Raw genomic sequence first — 21844 nt, forward strand, 5'->3', positions numbered from 1 at the left:
TTCCAACTCCTCCCTACATCCATCACATGGCGTCCATGATTTTTCTGCCTGTGGTTGATAACAGATAGTGTCCTCAACAGATGGGTTGAGTGCATCTCTCCTGTCTGGTGCCAGGAAAGCTGCGTTTTTATTCTCAGGTGGATTCCGGCTAGGTGGCAAGCTATTGTGTACGCCGGGTGAAGGACCAGAGGTGTTGTGGACATTTGGTGATGGGCCAGCGGTGTTGAAGTCGTGTGGGGATAGGCGGGGTGTACAGCCTCCAGAGTGATCAACCTTCGGTGGTGAGGCCATTGGTTGATGGGCAGGATGCATGGTCTTCGTAGGGAAATGGACCTTTTATGTTGAGACCATATGGCAGGGGTGTCCAAACTTTTTCCACTGAGGGCCGCACACTGAAAAATCAAAGCAAGCGGGGGCCATTTTCATATTTTAAAAACCAATACAATAAATGTATAAAAAAATATACAGTTAGGCCTCCACTTAGTTATGATCCCGGGACCCCAAAGGGTTTTGGTCAAAAAAAATATTAAAAATGTGTCATTATTCAGTATTATTATCATTATTCATGTTTTAAATCTCTAGATCAACATTAGGAAAAAAAAAATGGAAAAAACACAAAATATGCAATATTTTCATCCAATAACTTTTTGGGGTGGAATTTTTGAGATTATATAATAATTGGAGCCTTAATTTTGGATATTTAATCATTATTTTTTTTTGAGGAATGACACTTAAAAACAAATCACACTAAAATAATTGGGGATCCCAAAGTGTCCTACTCGTTAAAGTGTTAAAAAATAAATAATACATTTTTTTTACTGTTTACTTTTAGCACAATAATCTCGAGATCAACCTCAGATATATCCGTCAATTTTAGAACTTTTATTGTTGTTTAATTTTTTTGGTTTGTTTGTTTTAGGCCCTTCTTTAAAAAAAAACAAAACAGCTCAGTTTTTTTATATGGCAAAACACAAAATATGCAACATTTTCCCCAAAAAATATCTTAAAGTGGAATATTTAACGTGACGTAATTGAAGTTTTGAATAGGTCAATAATTCAAAATGACATTGATTTTGATCCATTATTTTTTAAAGAAACAGCCTGCATGGCATCTTTGTGTTATTAAAGCATTGCAACATTTTCTTGTTACATTTCACCTGTTTGCGCTTTTTATCACTTTTTATTTTTTTCAGTTGTATTTTTAAAATGTGCCGTTAAAGAATGACCTGGGGGCCCCAAATGGCCCCCGGGCCGCACTTTGGACACCCCTGTCATATGGTGATAGGCTAGATATATGGCCTCCGTAAGGAAATTAACAATTGATGTGGAGGTCATACAGTGATGGGATGGCTGTATTGCCGCTGTAGGGTGATGGACCAATGGTTCCCTCTCTGGTAAACCTATCGTGATATTTCATTGAACAATAGATTACAATTGTATAAACCCAATTTGTCCATACATGTATATACAACATCAAAAGAGATGAGAAATACTGAACTACAAAAAAATTACTGAAATGACCTACAGTATATTTTAACCTGCAGCGGCCAAAGTGGACCTTAGTCTATGTGCAGTGAGGAGAACAAGTATTTAATAGACTGGCGGTTCTGTAAAATCTAAAACAAAACAAAAAATTACACATTTTATTATTTTCAAGTAACTTGCATTTTTTTTTCTCCACGGAATTGATCACCTAGTAACCTCTACTTCTCTGAAGTATCAAATATAAATTTCATGCAATAAGATGCAAATTAATTACTTTTAAAAAATTCATACAATGTGATTTTACGGATTTTTGTTTTGGATTCTATCACTTACAATTGAAGTGTGCCTATAATGATATTACTAAAAATAATAATATAAGTAACAGACATCGAACTACAAAATCACCAATGTATAAATGATTTGTTCTCCTCATTCTATGATGGACAGTACCAATAATGAAAATAAATGTACCATGACCAAAATTGACTATATCTATAATCATTCTGTACAGTACTCCTTAACAAAAACATTTCACATCAAAGACAAAGGAACTGGACCAGTACTGAAGATGAAATCATCTTGACTGCAAGGAAATAGACAACTCACTTAGTCAACAATAACAAATAACAGATTTTTTTATTAGTAAGTGATACATAACATTGACTATCACGAAAAAGTTATTACTTTATATATCTCAGGATTATTTATGAAATGTACAATTAAGTATAAACTGTCAAACCAGTACTTATATTTGGTTTAAATATGTTTTTTTTTTTAAACTATTGCTTATTGAGATTTCTGCCCTACCTCCTTTCTCCACAAAGGAAGCACAGGCATGTGAGCACCCTTTGACAAAAGAGGAAAATTCACAAAAAAGAGGAACATTTCCATCCGCATGTAGGGCTCCGACAAAAGCCCCGAAAATATTTTTTAAGAATCAATACTACATAGCACTGGGCCAATAAAACAATAATTATACATCGCAATACACATAATCATATCAATATTAAATGCTTTCGATAAAATATTGGAGCCAGCATGATTCGCTGCATGAGGTCACTCGCGCTTTGGGAAGCCAGTAAACAGAAAACAGGAAGTGTCACTGAGCAATGGAAGTGACATGCTACAACAGACAATCAGTTAACAGTATTTACTGAGCAATGGAAGGGACACGCCAACAGCCAATCATGTAACAGTATCAACAACAAGTAAGCTAGCTCAATGATGATAATTATGCTAACTAGCAAGCCAAGCTTGTTTTGGTGTCCCTGTCCTGAAATTCAGTGCGGTGTTTAGGCAAGAGCAGCAGCAAGTACCAGCGGCCAAGGAGAGCGTTCCACAAATTTTGTTTGGATCCTATTTTTTGGATATTGTTTACTTAATTCATCCATGGAATTTTTGTTATTGTTGAACGCTCCGATCGGACAGGTTTTTACTGGACACATTTCCGATGAGTGTTGCTCTGAGAACCTACAAGTGTTTAGTTAATACTTGATTGCTGATAAGAAGTTAGCTCCGGATTTTTTGACACTCATCCTTGAACTCCCATCCTTAAACTACTTTTATTTATATTTCTCATATTCTTATTTATATTTAATTGAAAACAAAAACAAACGGAATTTATATTTTGACGTGAAACTGAATGTTTAAAAACTGTTAAGAAAGTACATATTGTGTAAATTTTTCTCAATAAAACTTGTTTATAAGATTTCAGTGTGTGTTCAAGTACTTCTTGAGCACATTCATCAATACTGTGATAACAATTGTAACCATGACATGAAATGTTCATTTTGTTACTCCCTAGTTTTGACACATGAGATTGTAGAGTGGATATTTACACTCTATGAACATTTTGACCATAACTAAAAAGTAATAAAATGATGGCAACAAATTGTTTTCAGGGTCCACAAGTTCAGAACTTTTAATACTGAAATCAGAGTGGATACAGATGTTGGGTTTTGGGCAACTTAATACATCAAATATTTGTATTTGTCATTAACATACTATTTACTGAAACAATGATTTGATGGCAAATAAAATAATGTTTAAATTAATGCTGGTTTTTTTTGGTTTTGAAATTCACTAAATTTGCTAAAGATTAAACGTTTTGAACTTGTAGACCCATAGGCATGAGGTAATAAATGTCAAGCTTACCCATAGGCAGTGTTGCCGCCTGTTACAAGTCCGTCACTTGATAGATTCAGCGCTGTAATATTATCATGTTCAGTCAGTGGTTTCTGATCTACTGTAATGGTTTCAGACCCTGATGTTGAGTGTGATGGCTCACTGGCTTCCAACATATTTAAAAATAACTCCTGTGGAGTTTGGCAGCCTTTTGGTGACTGAGTCTGATCTTTTCCTAAAATATGTTCAACAGTTGCCCTATAAAATTTACTATCTGACCACTTTGCTAAAACAGAATCTCCTGTTTTAAGATCTAAGATCTGCACAGGAGCTTCATCTCTTGGCAAAATGTCTGCTCCTGTAAAGATTTTGCCGGTATAACCGTCCTCCCATCTGACGAATGCCAAACAATCTGAAAGAGAGAGTGCAAAAGAGAAAGTGTTTAAAATAGTTAATTTGAGTATAAAAAATTGGACTGGTATTTGTCATCTCATTTGGACATCAATGTTATGATTATTCCCTCTCCCCATCCCTATTTGCATTTTAAAGCAGATGCAGTAGGAAGAGCTTGCCCATCGCTGTCTTAGAGGTGTGTGGCCTCATTACAATTAGGGTATTGTTACCTAACTGCCTTGGGGCGACTTTCCCAAGGTGGTATTTTCAGCTGTTCTTTAAATACTACACAAATTAATAAAGTCATTTTTCCAGTTTGTTAGCTACATGTACTGCAATTTGGCTCAACCGTAGTCCGCTTTGCCACACATACATAGAAACTTACCAGATTGCTTAATTGGGGGAGGAGAATTATGCAGGTCCTTCATTTTCTTTGTGGGAACTCTTAACCACTTTCTTGTAGTCGTTTCCTTTTGGTCCATGCTGTAAATGAAAAAAATAATTTTGGATCACAAACTGAGGATGGGTTGATTGGCAACACTAAATTGACGCGTGTGTGAATGTTGTCTGTCGATCTAAGTTGACTTGTTCATGGTGTACCCCGCCTTTCGCCCAAGCGGAACTGGGATAGGACATAGCAACCCCACGACACGAAAGGGAAAAGCAGTAGAAAATATATGGATGGAACTATAATATAAATTATTTACATATATGGGGTCACTCCATATGGATGTTAACTTTTAGGGTGAATCATATTTAACTTCTGTTGAAAACAAGTAAACAGAATGATATTTTATGATCGTTCTGGCTATAGTAAAAAAAAAATCTTAAACCAGACAGTTTAATTCTTATTTTAATTCATATCTATTTTGAGGTGCGTTGGGTTTGATGGCACCTTTTTATAATGGGGTACATATTAGGAAAGTTATAGTATTTTTAACAAAAAGGTCATGAATATAATCTCGAGCCCCAATGACTTTGTATTGAAGAGGTTGACCATAATTAGTGCATTTTGACCAGGTTAACACAATCATAATTTTTAAAACATGTATCACAGGAAAACTATTCTTATATCATGTTGCTAGTCTTAACAAGACCTGTCTGATAATACCATCCATCCATCCATTTTCTACCGCTTATTCCCTTTCGGGGTCGCTGGCGCCTATCTCAGCTACAATCGGACGGAAGGCGGTGTACACCCTGGACAAGTCGCCACCTCATCGCAGATAGACAGACAACATTCACACTCACATTCACACACTAGGGCCAATTTAGTGTTGCCAATCAACCTATCCCCAGGTGCATGTCTTTGGAGGTGGGAGGAAGCCGGAGTACCCGGAGGGAACCCACGCATTCACAGGGAGAACATGCAAACTCCACACAGAAAGATCCCGAGCCTGGATTTGAACCCAGGACTGCAGGAACTTCGTATTGTGAGGCAGACGCACTAACCCCTCTTCCACCGTGAAGCCCAATAATACCGGATTCATTTAATGAATGTTTAACATTTTACACACATACCTACTTTATTTTCCTAAATATATGCAGTTTATACAATGGATAGCATGATACAAAACATACTGTGCCTCTGCCAGCGAGTAAGCAAATATACTGCTGCTTTCAAAATGGCGGGGCAAATTAGTGAATCATTTAATACTTTTGGATGTAATCTCTTATTTATTGCAAATAGCCAGCCTTACCGATAACATTCAACCCGGACCTCCTTTGTCGAGTGTCACTTTATCTACAACAGTATTATAAAAAACATTTTTAAGTTAAGCTCCCCAAATTAATATGCACTGTAGAATCCAATTGTGAAGGTCATTATGTATGCTAACATTACTTGTTGGGCAGACGCCATTATGGTTACCGCAGCCTCCTAAAGGACCGCTCCGTTGTCACAACAGTTAAATATTTTCATTTCACAACAGTTAAATATTTTCATTTCACAACATTACATGGTTGACCAACTAAAAAATATTAGCATACTTACCTCTCCAAGTCTCATGTCGCAAGCGTTGCGACTGTCGTTTCCAAAAACTTTCCCGCTTCTTCTTCTCTTTCTTCTTCGCTTTCTTCTTCTTCCTCGTTTTAGTTTAAAGTAGGCGCACAGACAACGTTCAAATGTTACGCCACCTACTGTTTCCCCGCCTCTTCTTCTTCTTCTGACGTTAACTGACGGCAAACCACGCGTCATGTCCGCCGCCGTTTGATAGAAAGCGTAAATTTTCTAAATTTCCTTCCTTTGAAAGTTACTCATAGCCAAAAATGGCTATTTTCAGATGGTCATATAAGGAGAAAATCAACTTTATCAAAATTCTGAGATGTGGATCTCAACGACACTCTCGCGAGATTTGGCACCGCGCCCCATGAATCTGTCCAATCGTATTTGCTCTACCTGAAAAACACGCATGCGCATTTAGTGGGCGGATGTGACTTGAAGAAACAATTCGGCACTGAAGGAATAACAACTGCAAGTAAGTAATACCATTTATTGTTTTTGTTTTGGTATTTAAATTACTTTAACATACACGAGTTAGTATTTATTAAACTACTGTAACGTCACTGATTTACGGAAATATAGCTATAAATGCCGCATTCAACCTTGCTAGAAGCTATGAAAGTTACCTCCAGCGAGGCATCTCAAGTGATAAACTACACTTCATACATCCCATAGTGAAATAGCAATGATAGAAGTAAATGTTCAGAGAACATTTGAAGTTGAACAATATAAATTACTGAACATACACTGCTTCGACATAATATAGAGTTTTACATTTACAAGAAGTTCCACTGTATATTCCAGCAACCTTTGTCTGTATTTACATAGTATTGGAGTGTCGAAATGACAAAATGAAAACCTGGAAAACGATGGAGAAGAACTGGTAAAGAAGTCGACTCAAATAAATGATCAAGAAGGACTGTAAAGCTGGTAAGTAGACTGGCATAGTTGTGGTGCATTAAACTGGCAGCAGATATATGATATTTTATTTTTCTTGCTGCAGTCATCCCGTCCTGCAACCACCTATGTGAAGACTGATGAGCAATGGCTAAGTAAGTTACATGTATATGCGTTTTCTTTGTTTAAATGGATTAGTTCTGATTGAGATTTACAGACCAGATAGAAGGATAAAAAGCTGTCCACAGTTTGTCAGGAACAAGCATGGAAATATTGCTTTCTTTTACCCTGATTACAGTAGTACGTATGAAGAATGAAACTTGAAATATAAGTAATCTCAGCATGTGTAATTAATGTTTTTTGAACCTTTCACCTTCAAGTTAAGGCTGATTAGGGATGTAACAATATCAAAATTTCACGGTATGATATCCTCATAGTGTTAAAGCCACAATAAGATATTGTTACAAAAATGTCAAAGTCCAAAGACATGCACCTGGGGATAGGTTAATTGGCAACACTAAATGGTCCCTGGTGTGTGAATGTGAGTGTGAATGTTGTCTGTCTATCTGTGTTGGCCCTGCGATGAGGTGGGGACTTGTCCTGGGTGTACACCGCCTTCCGCCCGATTGTAGCTGAGATAGGCACCAGCGCCCCCCGCGACTCCAAAGGGAATAAGCGGCAGAAAATGGATAGATGGGTGGTGTTAAATGAAGTGGCAGGAATGTTTAGGATAAACACACTTACTATAATTGAACACAAACATAATGTTCATATGTTGTAGTCATATTTATTATTATAAACAGGTATTTCAGGTGCAAAGGAATGGTGCAGAATTCCAGAATTTCAAGTAACACACAAAAACAAACAAAAAACAAAACTTTCAAATATGTGTCTTTAAACTGACATTAACAGTAAACTTGCAGTGTAACTAATGTAGAACAATAATGTTTCTTTAGCCAAGAAACTATACTGTGTTTGTCTGGTATGTTTTTTTTTTTTAATATAACTTGGTATTATATTGGGTTTGATTACATTTTTAGCACATTCAACAATAATGCGATTATAATGCAAACAGTGATCATTTTGGTCACAGTAACGGTGATATGACATTTTGGTATTGTTACATCACTGCTGTTTAGTTTAGTGTTTTTTTTTCTTTTAACTTCCTAAGAAACTGTCATTTGCAATGGAAATGTTACTATTAGTTTGTAAAATACTGATTCTTAAGAATTAACTAATAATTTGACTTTTAATCATATAAATACCTCACAAATGGATATTGTCCCTTGCTTACGTCTTGGTTTCACATCAATGATATTTTCCAAATAATGGTTCTAAAATACAACTCATTCTAATATATTACTCATATTCCTTAACTTATTGTAGACATTGTGGTGTGAAGTGTCGGCAAATTTCTTATTTTGTGCATGTCCACATTTCCTTTGGTGAGGTGCAACAGCTCTGACTTGGAAATGGTCTGGATGAACGTGGCAAGCTTTACCTTGTATTATGCAGACTTTATTTAAGGTTAAACAAGCACGACAGTTATAGGCACAGAAATATTTCACAGCAACAATTCCTCGGATCACCGAAGCACAAACATTCCCGTCACTCCTGCACACTTCCACTTTTTCACCCCTATATAATGTCCCCTGTTTGAACTTTGTTGTCCCACACTACGCGGGTTATCATGGGAGATCGAGTTTACTTCTCAGATGAGCCCACTTAATATTGTCAGAAAAAAACACACCCACTGGAGTTCTCGTTTGATAGCGTCACACATCACGGCATTATTGTGAGAATTTTGAAACCAATATAAAGTAATATTTACAATAATGTTGCATCCCTCGTCAAGATCCTTTCTCATAGGTTTGGTTTGATGCTGTGTGTTTACTAAATCTTAGTCTTTTGAGTTTTTTGGTTCCTCTTCTTTGTGTCAGGGGATAGCAGCAGAATAACACTGAAGGAGGCGGTGCCTCCTGAAGGATCCCAAAACACTGCTCTTCAAATGGAACACATCCAACCTTCAGGTGACCGTGCAGGATGTACCACTCTGGAACATCAAGCCTCTCCCTACCTGCCAGGTACACCCACCGTCTTCTGTGTCTGACTATTGTTTTGTTGTGAATTTTGTCACGAAGCAAATCCTGCTAAAATATGACAAACTTTTGAGTGTAAGAATGTGAGCGATATGATGAGATGTTATACGTTTTGCCTTTTGACAAAATGTTATAAAAAACCTTTAATGATTTGTATTCTATTTTAATTTCAGCACATGAAAATATTTCTACTTCTGACTATCAAAGACAATGGAAAAACATTTTCCAGAACAGCCCTCACAGATCCTCCTGATGGCCTAACAACTAAACTACATGTCGATGCTGAGTATGATTCATCTCAATCATTTGAGGAAACTCTCCCTGATATAGGGGATTGGATGTACAATGACGGACATACGTTTTATGAAGGATTTGAAGATAGTTTGAGTGAGGAGTGTGCAGAAGAGTCAAATTTCAAGGACACAACAGACAAACCAATACATGACAATGCATCAGAAGCCTTGGAGGCCTTGGAGAATCAGCACCTCCAAGTCCGAGTCCATGGTTCTCGCCCGGAAAAGGGTGGAGTGCCATCTCCGGGTTGGGGAGGAGACCCTGCCCCAAGTGGAGGAGTTCAAGTACCTAGGAGTCTTGTTCACGAGTGAGGGAAGAGTGGATCGTGAGATCGACAGGCGGATCGGTGCGGCGTCTTCAGTAATGCGGACGTTGTACCGGTCCGTTGTGGTGAAGAAGGAGCTGAGCCGGAAGGCAAAGCTCTCAATTTACCGGTCGATCTACGTTCCCATCCTCACCTATGGTCATGAGCTTTGGGTCATGACCGAAAGGATAAGATCACGGGTACAAGCGGCCGAAATGAGTTTCCTCCGCCGTGTGGCGGGACTCTCCCTTAGAGATAGGGTGAGAATCTCTGCCATCCGGGAGGAACTCAAAGTAAAGCCGCTGCTCCTTCACATCGAGAGGAGCCAGATGAGGTGGTTCGGGCATCTGGTCAGGATGCCACCCGAACGCCTCCCTAGGGAGGTGTTTAGGGCACGTCCAACCGGTAGGAGGCCACGGGGAAGACCCAGGACACGTTGGGAAGACTATGTCTCCCGGCTGGCCTGGGAACGCCTCGGGATCCCCCGGGAAGAGCTAGACGAAGTGGCTGGGGAGAGGGAAGTCTGGGCTTCCCTGCTTAGGCTGTTGCCCCCGCGACCCGACCTCGGATAAGCGGAAGATGATGGATGGATGGATGGATGGGCATCAGAAGCCATGGCAGGGTGCCTTCTGATCATCATGGGTTATGTAAACTGTCATAAAGTCACTGATAAGGCCATAAGCGATATGCTCAAAATGTTCAAGTTGCTTTATCCCGATAGTCTGAACACAGACTGCTTAAACGGTGTGCAGAAGTTCAAAAACTTTTTTTATCCCACTCTGCATCATCGCTTATTATATTACATAAATCCTCCAGTAATTGTTTTGGGCCAATAGAAAGTAAACAAATAAAATGCCTGTTTTGTGGGACTAGTGTGTCAGAAGAAAGATTCTCATCCTTTTTTTTTAAAGTATGTACAGATTGATTTCTTCTTTACCGTAGCACATTCATGTGCCAAATGGGCCCTTGTTCGTGAATTTAAACATGCAGGTTTTTCTTTGCTGCAAGATAGTGTAACATATGAGACATGCAGTTATGTTATTCCCCTATTGGAAACTTCTGCCAGTACAGTAGTATCCTTGGATGACATATTGGGTAAAGTTGTTTTCCTTGACTTCGCATCTATGCTTGGCATTGTGTTTGCAGTTCATTTCCCCAATACACTTGAAAAGTTTTAGATAATTAAGAACTGAACTGGCCTAAGAAGCCACAAATCAATTTTTTGATCATTGTTATAAATGCTCTGAAAATACACACTGATGTGATGTTGCCGTGGATGCTGTAAAAGTCTGTAAATATGTACTGTATATGGAGTATCATTGTTGATTATGTTTTTGCATTGTGTGTAATATTTCAGTGGCCAATTTATTAAATTTACTTGTTTAATAAAACCACTGTCTTTTTTTAATGAATACATAGGCCTACTATGCTACTGTATTTTAATATTAGTCCTTATAATGGTGGTTGGAGAGCCAAATATCTTCTGAAGTGGTACCTTGTTAAACGAGTTTGAGAACCACTGCTCTAGAAAGTTCACAAATGTTAAAAGCTCTTAAAAAGTGTCTTGTGATCATATCAGTATTGTTTGGGTTCAGTTTTAAATCTCACAATTGTAGTCACTGAGTTACTGCACATTGTGTGTGGATAAGAAATCAACAAATTAAGTAGAAAATTATTTAAATAAACCATTTAGATTACAGACCATATATCCATATTGCCTGAATTAATTATTTTCTCCAAATGTTAGCGTGAGATAAACTGGAGTATGATTGAGGTATAATTAAACTGTGTCAATTAAAATGCATTTTTGAAATTATTTTTTCCAAGCCAGAAAACGGGTATATAACAACTCAAATAGTGAGCAGTGAGAGACAAAACCAAGTATATCTCTCACTCAGACATCATTGAGACATATTGAAACCAATACTCATTGATTGTCTTTTTGCCGAAATAGCAAAGAGACATCTGAGAACTCAAACAGTGAGTAGTGAGAAACAAAACCATGTGTATCTCTCACTGAGTCATTATTGAGACATATTGGAGACCAGCTCATTCATCTCTCATTTTGGTCTTTGTTGAAATCGGAAAAAGAGATAACTGTTAGACAACTTTGAGATCTCTCACAGTGCTCACTGCGAGCCTTATTTCTCAGGAGCTACATTTGAGAAGAATGAGAAATCTACTTTGGTCTCGATTAGTGCTCTTTTATGTCTAGGAGATATATATAAGACATACATGAGATCTCATCTTCAATTTTGCTTTGCTATGGGCTAGCTCTAAGTTCATCAGGAGTACTGATGTTGTATAAAGCTGGGCCTGGATTTGGTTGCACATTGCCTGATAGCAGAAGTAAGAGCAATATAAAGATTTTCCGTTTCATATGGCAAGGTGACCTCATGACAACATTTGGCTTCACAATATCAAAATGAGTAATATCAGAAGGAGAAAACCATCTGTTTAGCACAGAAATACACCATAACTGAAGCTGGTTAGAATTATTTAGCACTGACCCACATGTGGATATCAATAACCTTTGTGTAAATGCTGTAGTTTCAAAGGACCAGGTGATTGTTATTGCGTTTGGTAGAGTTAAAGGTTGGTGGAGCACCTGGTCAGGTACCCCACTACAATTGCAGAAAACAAGTCCAGGAAAAAGCATTAATATTAAACAGAGAGCTTTTGTCAAAGTCATTGTTAAATGGTTTTACTACCTACCCAGGTCCAATAATCAAAGTTCAGATGTCCAAGCTACAAGAGTTGGAAGACCAAGCTAAGGCTAGCAGAGGCCCAGCTTTAGTCAGTCTGAGGCTAAGATGGATCCAGGCCGTGGAAGACGGAAGGCCAAGATGAAGCCAGTCGACTCAGACTGTAGGTAGTGGAAGGCCAAGCTGAGACTAGTATAGATCCAGACTGTGGCAGATGGAAGGCCAAAATTTCAGCTAGCAAAACATCCCCCGGCTTCTGCAGGTCAGAGGCCTCCAGATTTCCAAATCCAACAAAAGCAGTCAGAAATACCACTTTTTGGAAGTAAGCCTTCATTCATCAATTGTTACGCTTAAAACTAGTGCAATTTACTTCAATCGGCTAAAAAAAGAGACTAAAACACATAGAAATTCAGACCACTTTGACAAGCAGACAAACAAAAGACAGTCCTGTCGGCCATCTTGGATTGGACATTCAACATTAACCCAATTTGGAAATCGGTCTGTAGTTATTTATATTTGTGGATTCACCTACTTTTGACGGAGGAAGAAGAAAGGCGGGTTTGCTGATTTTTGGAACGATTTTGCTTGAAAGACTCAAATTAAAAAAGCATGAAAAAGAAAAAGGCAATTAGAAATATTATACATTATGTCCCATATAAGCTCATACACGACACATTCTACAGATAGTGTATAAAAAAACTAAATAGTGGAATAAAAGAGGTGAAAACTTGTGAAATGGAACAAAGAAAAGTTGCATTGTTTAGTCTAATAAAGCTGCCATGCAGGTTGTTTTCTCTTTAAAGCTGTCATTGCTCAAAAATAATAATGAATCAAACTCAATGTTGTTACAAATTATTTAAACTAGTCATGGCTCCAATTACGTCACTTACAAAATTTGACTAAAGAGTATTTTTATAGGATATTTTGTGTTTATCCTACAAAAAAAGGGTTTTTGACTAATAGGGCAAAAAAAAAAAAAAAAACAGAAATGAAGAAGCTGTCACGTACTTGCATGGCTGCTCTAGTTGTGACCCCAAGATGCAGGAGACAGGAGGACGACGTGCGGGTGAGAGTCTTTTAATTCCCACAGGGAGCACAAGGAGGTGCAGCAGGGAAGTGCACAGAAGCATAAGCAGTATACAGAAAAACCAAAGTAACGTTTCACAAAACAATCCTTGAGCCCTGACTGGAGGGCGAGGCAGGCATAAATAGAAGCCAGTTGATTAAAGTAAAAGTACCAATGATTGTCACACACACACTAGGTGTGGTGAGATTTTCCTCTGCATTTGACCCATCACCCTCACCCCATGACCAGGTATGGCCAGGCTGCCAATCAGCGACAGGTGAGGAGGGAAAAGGGCTCAGGGAGACAAACAGGAAGTGGGACCAAAATAAGAGCGCTGACTAGGAGATAAACACAAACGCAAACAGACCGCGTGACACCTGACGTGACAGGTCGTCACAGAAACGAGGGATGGATCTGAAATTTATCGAGGGACTTAAGTGTTGAAAGTAAAAATAAATGTTTGACTTATTTTTATGAGTGGGGCCCGTTTGGATCCTAATAATTTCAGTGGGACAAGTTTTAATTGTCATTGCTCAAAAAAATAATGAATTAAAATCGATGATGTTATGAATTATTGACATATTTAAGATTGCAATTAAGTTGAGTGAAAATTATTATTTTGTGCTTTTGCCATAACAAAACAAGGTTTTGACAAAAATTGCGTAAATTATGAAAAAAAAAGACTGATAAGGACGGATAAACCTGAAATTGATCTAGGGATTTAAGTGTTGAATGAAAAAATACAAACATAAATAAAAATGAACTACTTCTACCATTTTTATGACTGAGACTCTTCCTGGTCCCCAAGAAAGCAGTGCGAGGCGAGTGGAGAAAAAACGGATTTATTGACAGAGATGTGACACAATGTGATATTGATCATAAGCAGCGGCCATTGAAAGAAAAGAAGAAATCCTCGTCATGACGTCAAGGCCATGAAACGTGCGATTTTACAGCCACCAACGTTTGATCTTGAAAGTCTTTTAACGGCCAAAGAAGAATACATGGAATAGCGTGAGGAGCAGTCGGACGAAGAACAAAGCACATCTCCATCTCATCTCCGAGTGTGATGACGTCCCTCAGCGATGGAGACATCTCCCTGTGTTCCAGTGCACAAAGCATCCTGGAGGAAGAAGACCACTCAGCACATTCCCGACAGAAGCAGGTGAATCCAAGTTGAACATCATCTTCACACAAGAACATTTGGAGGTGCAGACAGTCCATGTGAGCTTACTCAGCCTTCAGCCGCCTGCACGTTCTCGTCGAGCTCCACGCCGCCGTGGCGAGCTGCGGGACAAACGCAAACGGTGAAGGAAGAACATCCAGAAGGTGCCTCGTCACTCACATCAGATCTTTGAGGTGTGACTTGGAAACATGACGAGTCAGCACACTTGATGTCTCATTTGGCTGATCCTCATCATGAGGACTCCTGTCAAAAGTGAGATATGCCAGACTTTGTATTGCGTGTGCTCACAGGAGGGACTTTTATTGTGAAGGAGTCAGCTCCAGTTGGGCTTTTCCGGCTAAACTTGTAACAAAGGTCCACATCAGACCTCCATGTGAGTGACGCTTCACCACGGCTTTGTTTCTTGCGGCTCAAAGAAAAGATGTTTTACTTACCAGCTGGATCGTACTGGGCTGAAATGAAAGAGAAACAAGGTGAAGTGGACTTTTCCCCTCACGTCACGCCGTGTTTCTACGTGAGAGTGTGCGCTCTGTCTCTGTGGATCTTTGAGTGTTTGGCTGGAAGGCAACTAAAAGATGGCCGCACCTTTGCAGCCCGGATGAAAGCATCAACTCACGGCCTGGACCGAGTGCACCGAGAAGAAGAAGACAGAGGACATTGGCGTCCCTCACCTTGTCTGTTTCTGTGACGCCTGACCATGACCATGATGATGATGATGATGATGATGGCCGCCACAGCGAGGACCGCCGCCGTGGCAGCGAGGGCGACGCTCAAGTTGTCTGTGGAGAGCAAAAAAGCACAAGTGGAGTGACAAAGCATGAAGAGGAAACCTTCATGACTACTTTGCATGCAGACGTCAAGCGTTGTCATGGTGACATGGATCAATAATGGTGACAGGTGGACTTGTGATGGGAAACATCTCCAACTAAATGTGTCTTTCTCACCTTCATGGCTTGCGTTGCTCAGGATGCTTCTTCTCTCCAGCTTGGTGACCAAGTCCTCCTTGACGCCTGACAGCTGAAACACACATTCGTACTTGCCCTCCACGTCGGCCGTCACCTCCACTTTCAGCGCCACCGACATCTGGAAGGTTCCGTCGTGGTTGGGGAGTATCTCTCCGTGCTCCACGTCCTCGAAGATCTGCTGGCCGTCTTTCCTCCAAAACAGGTCGGCACCGTCGGGGTAGAAACCTGTCGCCATGCAGCTGACCGGAGAGGACGGCGTCTTCTGGAGCAGGAACACCTCTGGAAGCTCTGCACAGGAAGTGATGTCACGTGTGAACACAGGACAACGTGGGGAGAAGGTGTGGATGGAGAGAAGGTGGGGATGGAGGTAAAGATGGAGAGAATGTGGGGATGGAGGTAAAGATCGAGAGAAGGTGTGGATGGAAGTAAAGATGGAGAGAAGGTGTGGATGGAAGTAAAGATGGAGAGAAGGTGTGGATGGAAGTAAAGATGGAGAGAAGGTGTGGATGGAAGTAAAGATGGAGAGAAGGTGTGGATGGAAGTAAAGATGGAGAGAAGGTGTGGATGGAGAGAAGGTGTGGATGGAGGTAAAGATGGACAGAAATTGTAGATTAAAGTAAAGATGGAGATAAGGTAATAACGGAGGTAAATATGGAGAGAATGTGTGGACGGAGGTTAAAATGGAGAGAAGGTGTGGATGGAGACAAAGATGGAGTGAAGGTGTGGATGGAGGTAAAGATGGACAGAAAGTGTAGATTAAAGTAAATATGGAAGAAAAGGTAATAATGGAGGTAAAGATGGAGAGAAAAGTAGAATGGAGGTAAAGATGGAGAGAAAGGGAGAACGGAAGTAAAGTTGGACAGGTGAGGATGGAGGGAAAGATGGAGGGATGGAGAGAATAAGGAAAAGATGGTGAGAAGGAGAGAATGGAGGTAAAGATCAAGAGAAGGATATAAAGATGGAGAGAATGGAGGTAAAGATGGAGAGGTGAGAACGCAGTTTAAGATGGAGAGAACGTGTGGATGGAGGTAAAGATGGAGAGAAGGTTAGAGTGGAGGTAAAGATGGAAAGAAGAAGAGAATGAGATAAAGATGGTGAGAAGGTTAGAGTGGAGGTAAAGATGGAGAGAATGGGGGTACAAATAGAGAGAAGGTGTGGACGGAAGTAAAGATGGACAAAAGGTGTGAACGGAGGTAAAGATGGAGAGAAGGTGTGAACAGAGGTAAAGATGGAGGGAGAGAGTGGATGGAGGTAAAGATGGAGAGAAGGGGAGAATGGAAGTAAAGATGGAGAGAAGGTAATAACGGAGGTATATATGGAGAGAACTTGTGGATGGAGGTCAAAATGGAGTGAGAGAGTGGATGGAGGTAAAGATGGACAGAAAATGAGAACAGAGGTAAAGATGGAGAGAAGGCGAGAACAGAGGTAAAGATGGAGAGAAGGCGAGAACAGAGGTAAAGATGGAGAGAAGGCGAGAACAGAGGTAAAGATGGAGAGAACGTGTGGATGGAGGTAAAGATGGAGAGAACGTGTGGATGGAGGTAAAGATGGAGAGAAAGGGAGAACGCAGGTAAAGATGAAGAGAAGGTGAGAATGGAGGTAAAGTTGGATAGAAGGAGAGGATGGAGGGAAGGAGAGAATAAGGTAAACATGGAGAGAAGGAGAGAATGGAGGTAAAGATGGAGAGAAGGAGAGAATGATGTACAGATGGAGAGAAGGACAGAAAGCAGGGTAAGATGGAGAGAACGTGTGGATGGAGGTAAATATGGAGAGAATGGCGGTACAAATAGAGAGAAGGGGAGAATGGAGGTATAGATGGAGAGAAGGGGAGAAAAGAGGTAAAGGTGGAGAAAAGGTGAGAACAGAGGTAAAGATGGAGAGAACATGTGGATGGAGGTAAAGATGGAGAAAAGGTTAGAGTGGAGGTAAAGATGGAGAGAACGTGTGGATGGAGGTAAAGATGGAGAGAACGTGTGGATGGAGGTAAAGATGGAGAGAAGGGAAGAATGGAGGTAAAGGTGGAGAGAAAAGGAGAATGGAGGTAAAGATGAAGAGAAGGTGAGAATGGAGGTAAAGTTGGATAGAAGGTGAGGATGGAGGGAAAGATGGAGGGATGGAGAGAATAAGGTAAAGATGGAGAGAAGGAGAGAATGGAGGTAAAGATCAAGAGAAGGATATAAAGATGGAGAGAATGGAGGTAAGGATGGAGAGAAGGTTAGAGTGGAGGTAAAGATGGAGAAAAGGTGATGATGGAGGAAAAGATGGAGAGAAGGTGAGAGAAAGAGAGAAGAGTATAAAGAGACAGGGTGTAATGTCAGTAATGTTCCTATAGGGGGAGTGCTAACAAGTTAAAAGGTGAAAGTACATGTTGTGTTTCTACCTGTTCTCATTAGGACCTCCTTCCCATTGTTCACATACTTCTTCAAGTAAGAAGGACAATACTCAGTGTAGTAAAACTTATTGTCATCTAGTAGATGTTTGTCCTGGTCCCACTTGAGTTTGGTGGGGAAAGCTTGTTGTTTCGCTGCAGTAAATGTCCATGTCTTCATGTCCAACGATATGAAATCTTCTCCATCATAACCTTCCTGATTCCAACCTTTAACTTCATCAGTCTCATCATTCCATTCACATCCAGACATCCTCTGGAGAATGTGAACACCTGAGACACACACAGTGTTGTAAAGCAGAGTGACACACACACACACACACACACACACACACACACACACACACACACACACACACACACACACACACACACACACACAAACAGTATTAGTGTAGGTTATTATGGGATGGACAGAGACAAGTATCAGTGCAGTAATGTGTGTTTACTACAGTATAAAAAGAGTACATCAAATACATTTAAGTAGTAGAAAGTTCAACATAAACAAACCTCCAGTTTGGTTGAAACGCTTCTTAAGAACTTCAAGGTTGTGTTTGCCAGTCAACTCATTAACAACACTGATCTCTGTTTGTCTCTGCCAGAATTTTGGATCCTCTGCTGTGATTTTGTTCATCCAGTCCTGTTTGGCTTCTGCTTTCCTGCTGTTGCTGTCATAGTGAGAAATCTGAACTCCATCAACATAACCAACACTCACATACTCTGGGAAGTTTGGAACTTGAGAGGACGCAGTGTGGAAATACTGCAGCGTGTGAATCACTGAAAGAAGAAAACAACAACAGGATGACTTTTTATTATTTTGTTTCATGTTCAACAATCTTGCACTGTGAATATTTTAGCTCCTTCCGTCTTCAGTCGGGTCTTAAAGTGAACATCAAACACTGCTAGATATCACAGTCAAGACTCACATGTTCTATGACAAATACAACACATTAATAATATTACTAACATCTGTTGACGGTTTGAACATTTTGAAAATAAACATATATTTTCTACAATGGAGGCTGAATAAAAAGTACAACAGAGTTGAACACAACCTGTTCTGCCCATTTGATGTCGACTCTTACTGACATCTTGTGGCGGGGTGATGTTACTACACTTGATTAGTTTCTGACACTTCCGTGTTTGAAGATTTGTGTTCGTTCTTACAAGCCTTGGAAAAAATAAGTCTTTGAACAAGAAACACTAAAGTCAAAACAAATAAAGAGCTTAAATGGATTTCTCAGCTTCTGTAACCTTCTTGGAACATTTTAAATTTTTAGTAGGAAAAAGGGATAACAATAAAATATTGTAATGCCCGCGGTGGTGAAGGAGTCACACAGACGAGGATGCGCTGTTCAATCGCTTTATTAACAAGCGGTAACTTCTTGTAGTACCAAAAATAATGCGCACACACATACACGAGCTGCTGTTAGCCACAACTCACGCTCACACACACTGACACTTTTCCCGCCACTCACCCGCGCATGCGCATTCACCACACTCTTAAAGACACAGTACACCAATACAAATATCACAGATATTACACTGCCTCCCCCTTTATGAAGCCCCTCGCCCCGAGGGGTCAACCACAAAATCCCTGAACCTTGGCGGTCTACGCCTATGTCTCTGTGGCCGGCCCTGTTCTAACTCAGGTCCATCAACACGTGGCGCTGGCGGCTGAACAGGAACAACAATAGTGGAATATGGGGAACTTTGATCCACTAACTGTCCAGTGCCATCTGGTGAGGCAGGTGCCGCCTCAAACTGGGGAACTTCTCTCCCCCTGTAGGGTGCCAAACGGTCTCTATGCAAAACAACCTTTCGGCCCTTAGGGGTCACTGCAATTCTATATACTACTTCTCCCACCCTCTCTAGCACCCTACACGGACCGTCCCAATGACTGTCCAACTTGGGGCAACGTCCTTTTTTTCTTTTTGGCGTGTACACCCAGACCAGTTCGCCAGGCCTAAAGTCCCGGCCCTTGCTCCGCACGTCATGGTTCCTCTTTTGCCTTAAACCAGCCTTCTCCAACTGGTCTCGCGCAAAGGAATGTGCTGCGTCCATCCGATCTTGCAACTTCCGAGCATATTCCAGTCCCGGTTGATCCTTGGTGCTGCCTGGTGGTCTCCCAAACGCCAACTCAGCAGGTGTGCGGATCTCCCGACCCAACATCAGCAGGGCAGGGGTGCAGCTTGTGGAACTTTGAACCGCGGAGCGGTATGCCATCAGCACTAGAGGAATATGACGGTCCCAATCATGCTGATGGTTGGCGGTGAGGATTGCCAGCTGCTGCTGCATGGTGCGGTTAAACCGCTCTACCAGTCCATCACTTTGCGGATGCAAAGGAGTCGTGCGTGTCTTTTGCATGTCCAGTCTTTCACACAGGGCAGCAAAAACTCTGGATTCAAAATTCCTGCCTTGGTCGCTGTGAAGGATATCTGCAGTTCCGAAGCGACTGAACATACCCTCCAGCAAGGCATCAGCCACGGTCTCTGCTTCTTGGTCCGGCAGCGCGTACGCCTCCGGCCACTTGGTGAAGTAATCCATTGCGCAAAGCACATACTTGTTTCCTTTGTCTGTTATGGGAAAAGGGCCCATAATGTCCACAGCTACCCTCTCCATGGGTGCTCCAACCCCTTGCTGCTGAAGTGGTGCGTGTGACCGGTCCTGGGGTCCCTTGTAAGCCGCGCACTCATCACAGCGCCGACAAAAGTCCTCCACGTCCCGCCGGTGCTGACCCCAGTAGAACCCTTGGCGCAACCGGCGGAGCGTTTTTGAGCTGCCAAAATGCCCTGAGCCCATGCCCCCATGACACGCCTTCAGCACTGTGTCCCTCAGAGTCTTAGGCACCACCACTTGCCATCTCTCCTCCCCGGTGGCCGGCTCCTTCCATGCACGCTGCAGTACACCGTCACTGATGCGCAGCACAGCAAATTTACTCCACAAGCCCTTGGTGCCGACTGACAGTCCCAACACGCCTTCCCAGGGTGGTCTCCTGCCACTCTGGACCCAATGCCGCACTGGTTCGAGATCGCTGTCCTCTGCCTGGCTGGTCGCCCATTCTGCGGCGTCCACAGTCTCCAAAGTGCAGCATGAAGGCCCTTCAGCTGTCTCATCTCCGCGCAGCTCTTTCTCTCTGGCGTCGCGCCGGTCACAGTAGCTACAGCCCTCAATAGCACACGGCCGCCGAGAGAGAGCGTCTGCATTGGCGTGCTGCGCCCCGGCCCGATGACACACACTAAAGTGGAAAGACTGCAGCTCCTCCAGCCATCGTGCCACCTGACCCTCTGGTTCTCGAAATGACATTAGCCATTGTAGTGCTGCATGGTCCGTTCTGATGGTGAAGGACACGCCGCACAAGTAGTACTTGAAATGGCGTACAGCTAACACAACAGCTAACAGTTCACGTCTGGTCACACAGTACCGCCGCTCACTCTTGTTGAAGGTGCGGCTGAAGTAAGCCACCACCCGCTCACCTTCTGGACCCACCTGCGACAGCACTGCGCCCATACCAACATTACTGGCATCTGTATCCAGCACAAAAGGCATAGCTGGATCTGGAGTGGTGAGGACAGGAGCATTCATGAGGGCCTCCTTGAGACTAGAAAATGCCTCCTGGCAGTCTGGCGTCCACACGAACATCTGATTGTTCTGGAGAAGGTTAAACAACGGTGCGCCACTGCAAGAAAATCCCTTCACGAACCGCCGATAATATGAGGCAAGTCCCAAGAAGCTTTTTAGCTGCTTCTGGTCCTTCGGAATTGGCCAGTCTCTTATAGCTCTGATCTTCTCCTCCAGTGTGCTGATGCCCCTTCCGTCCACCTTGTGGCCCAGAAACTCCACCTCACGCCGCATGAAATGGCACTTCTCTGGGTGTAGTTTTAGTCCAGCTGCAGCAATCCTTCCCAGCACCAGCCTCAAGGAATCAAGGGCTGACTGAA

General features: G+C 41.6%; 1 protein-coding gene across 1 annotated transcript; it reads right to left on the minus strand.

Annotated features, from left to right (window-relative positions):
- Positions 1-3942: 3942 nt before the first annotated feature.
- Positions 3943-18826, minus strand: LOC133550464 (H-2 class I histocompatibility antigen, Q9 alpha chain-like). The gene is made up of 4 exons (XM_061896446.1): positions 18414-18826; positions 17898-18176; positions 15481-15805; positions 3943-4021 (listed from the first exon to the last, which is right to left on the minus strand). Exons 1-4 carry the CDS (start codon positions 18727-18729, stop codon positions 3943-3945), a joined length of 999 nt encoding a protein of 332 aa, XP_061752430.1. The 5' UTR covers positions 18730-18826.
- Positions 18827-21844: the final 3018 nt, after the last annotated feature.

The sequence above is a fragment of the Nerophis ophidion genome, linkage group LG04 (assembly GCF_033978795.1).
Source record: "Nerophis ophidion isolate RoL-2023_Sa linkage group LG04, RoL_Noph_v1.0, whole genome shotgun sequence".
In the NCBI taxonomy this organism is placed as follows: Eukaryota; Metazoa; Chordata; class Actinopteri; order Syngnathiformes; family Syngnathidae; genus Nerophis; species Nerophis ophidion.

What these genes read in the sequence shown, in the direction of transcription:
- LOC133550464 (XM_061896446.1), bottom strand. Translation starts at nt 18,729, where the DNA reads ATGAAACAAAATAATAAAAAGTCATCCTGTTGTTGTTTTCTTCTTTCA. An exon ending in GCGTTTCAACCAAACTGGAG is followed by an intron (nt 18,177 to 18,413) that starts GTTTGTTTATGT and finishes TGTGTGTCTCAG; the next exon opens with GTGTTCACATTCTCCAGAGG. An exon ending in GAAGGTGAGAAAGACACATT is followed by an intron (nt 4,022 to 15,480) that starts TAGTTGGAGATG and finishes TCTCTCTTTCAG; the next exon opens with ATTGTTTGGCATTCGTCAGA.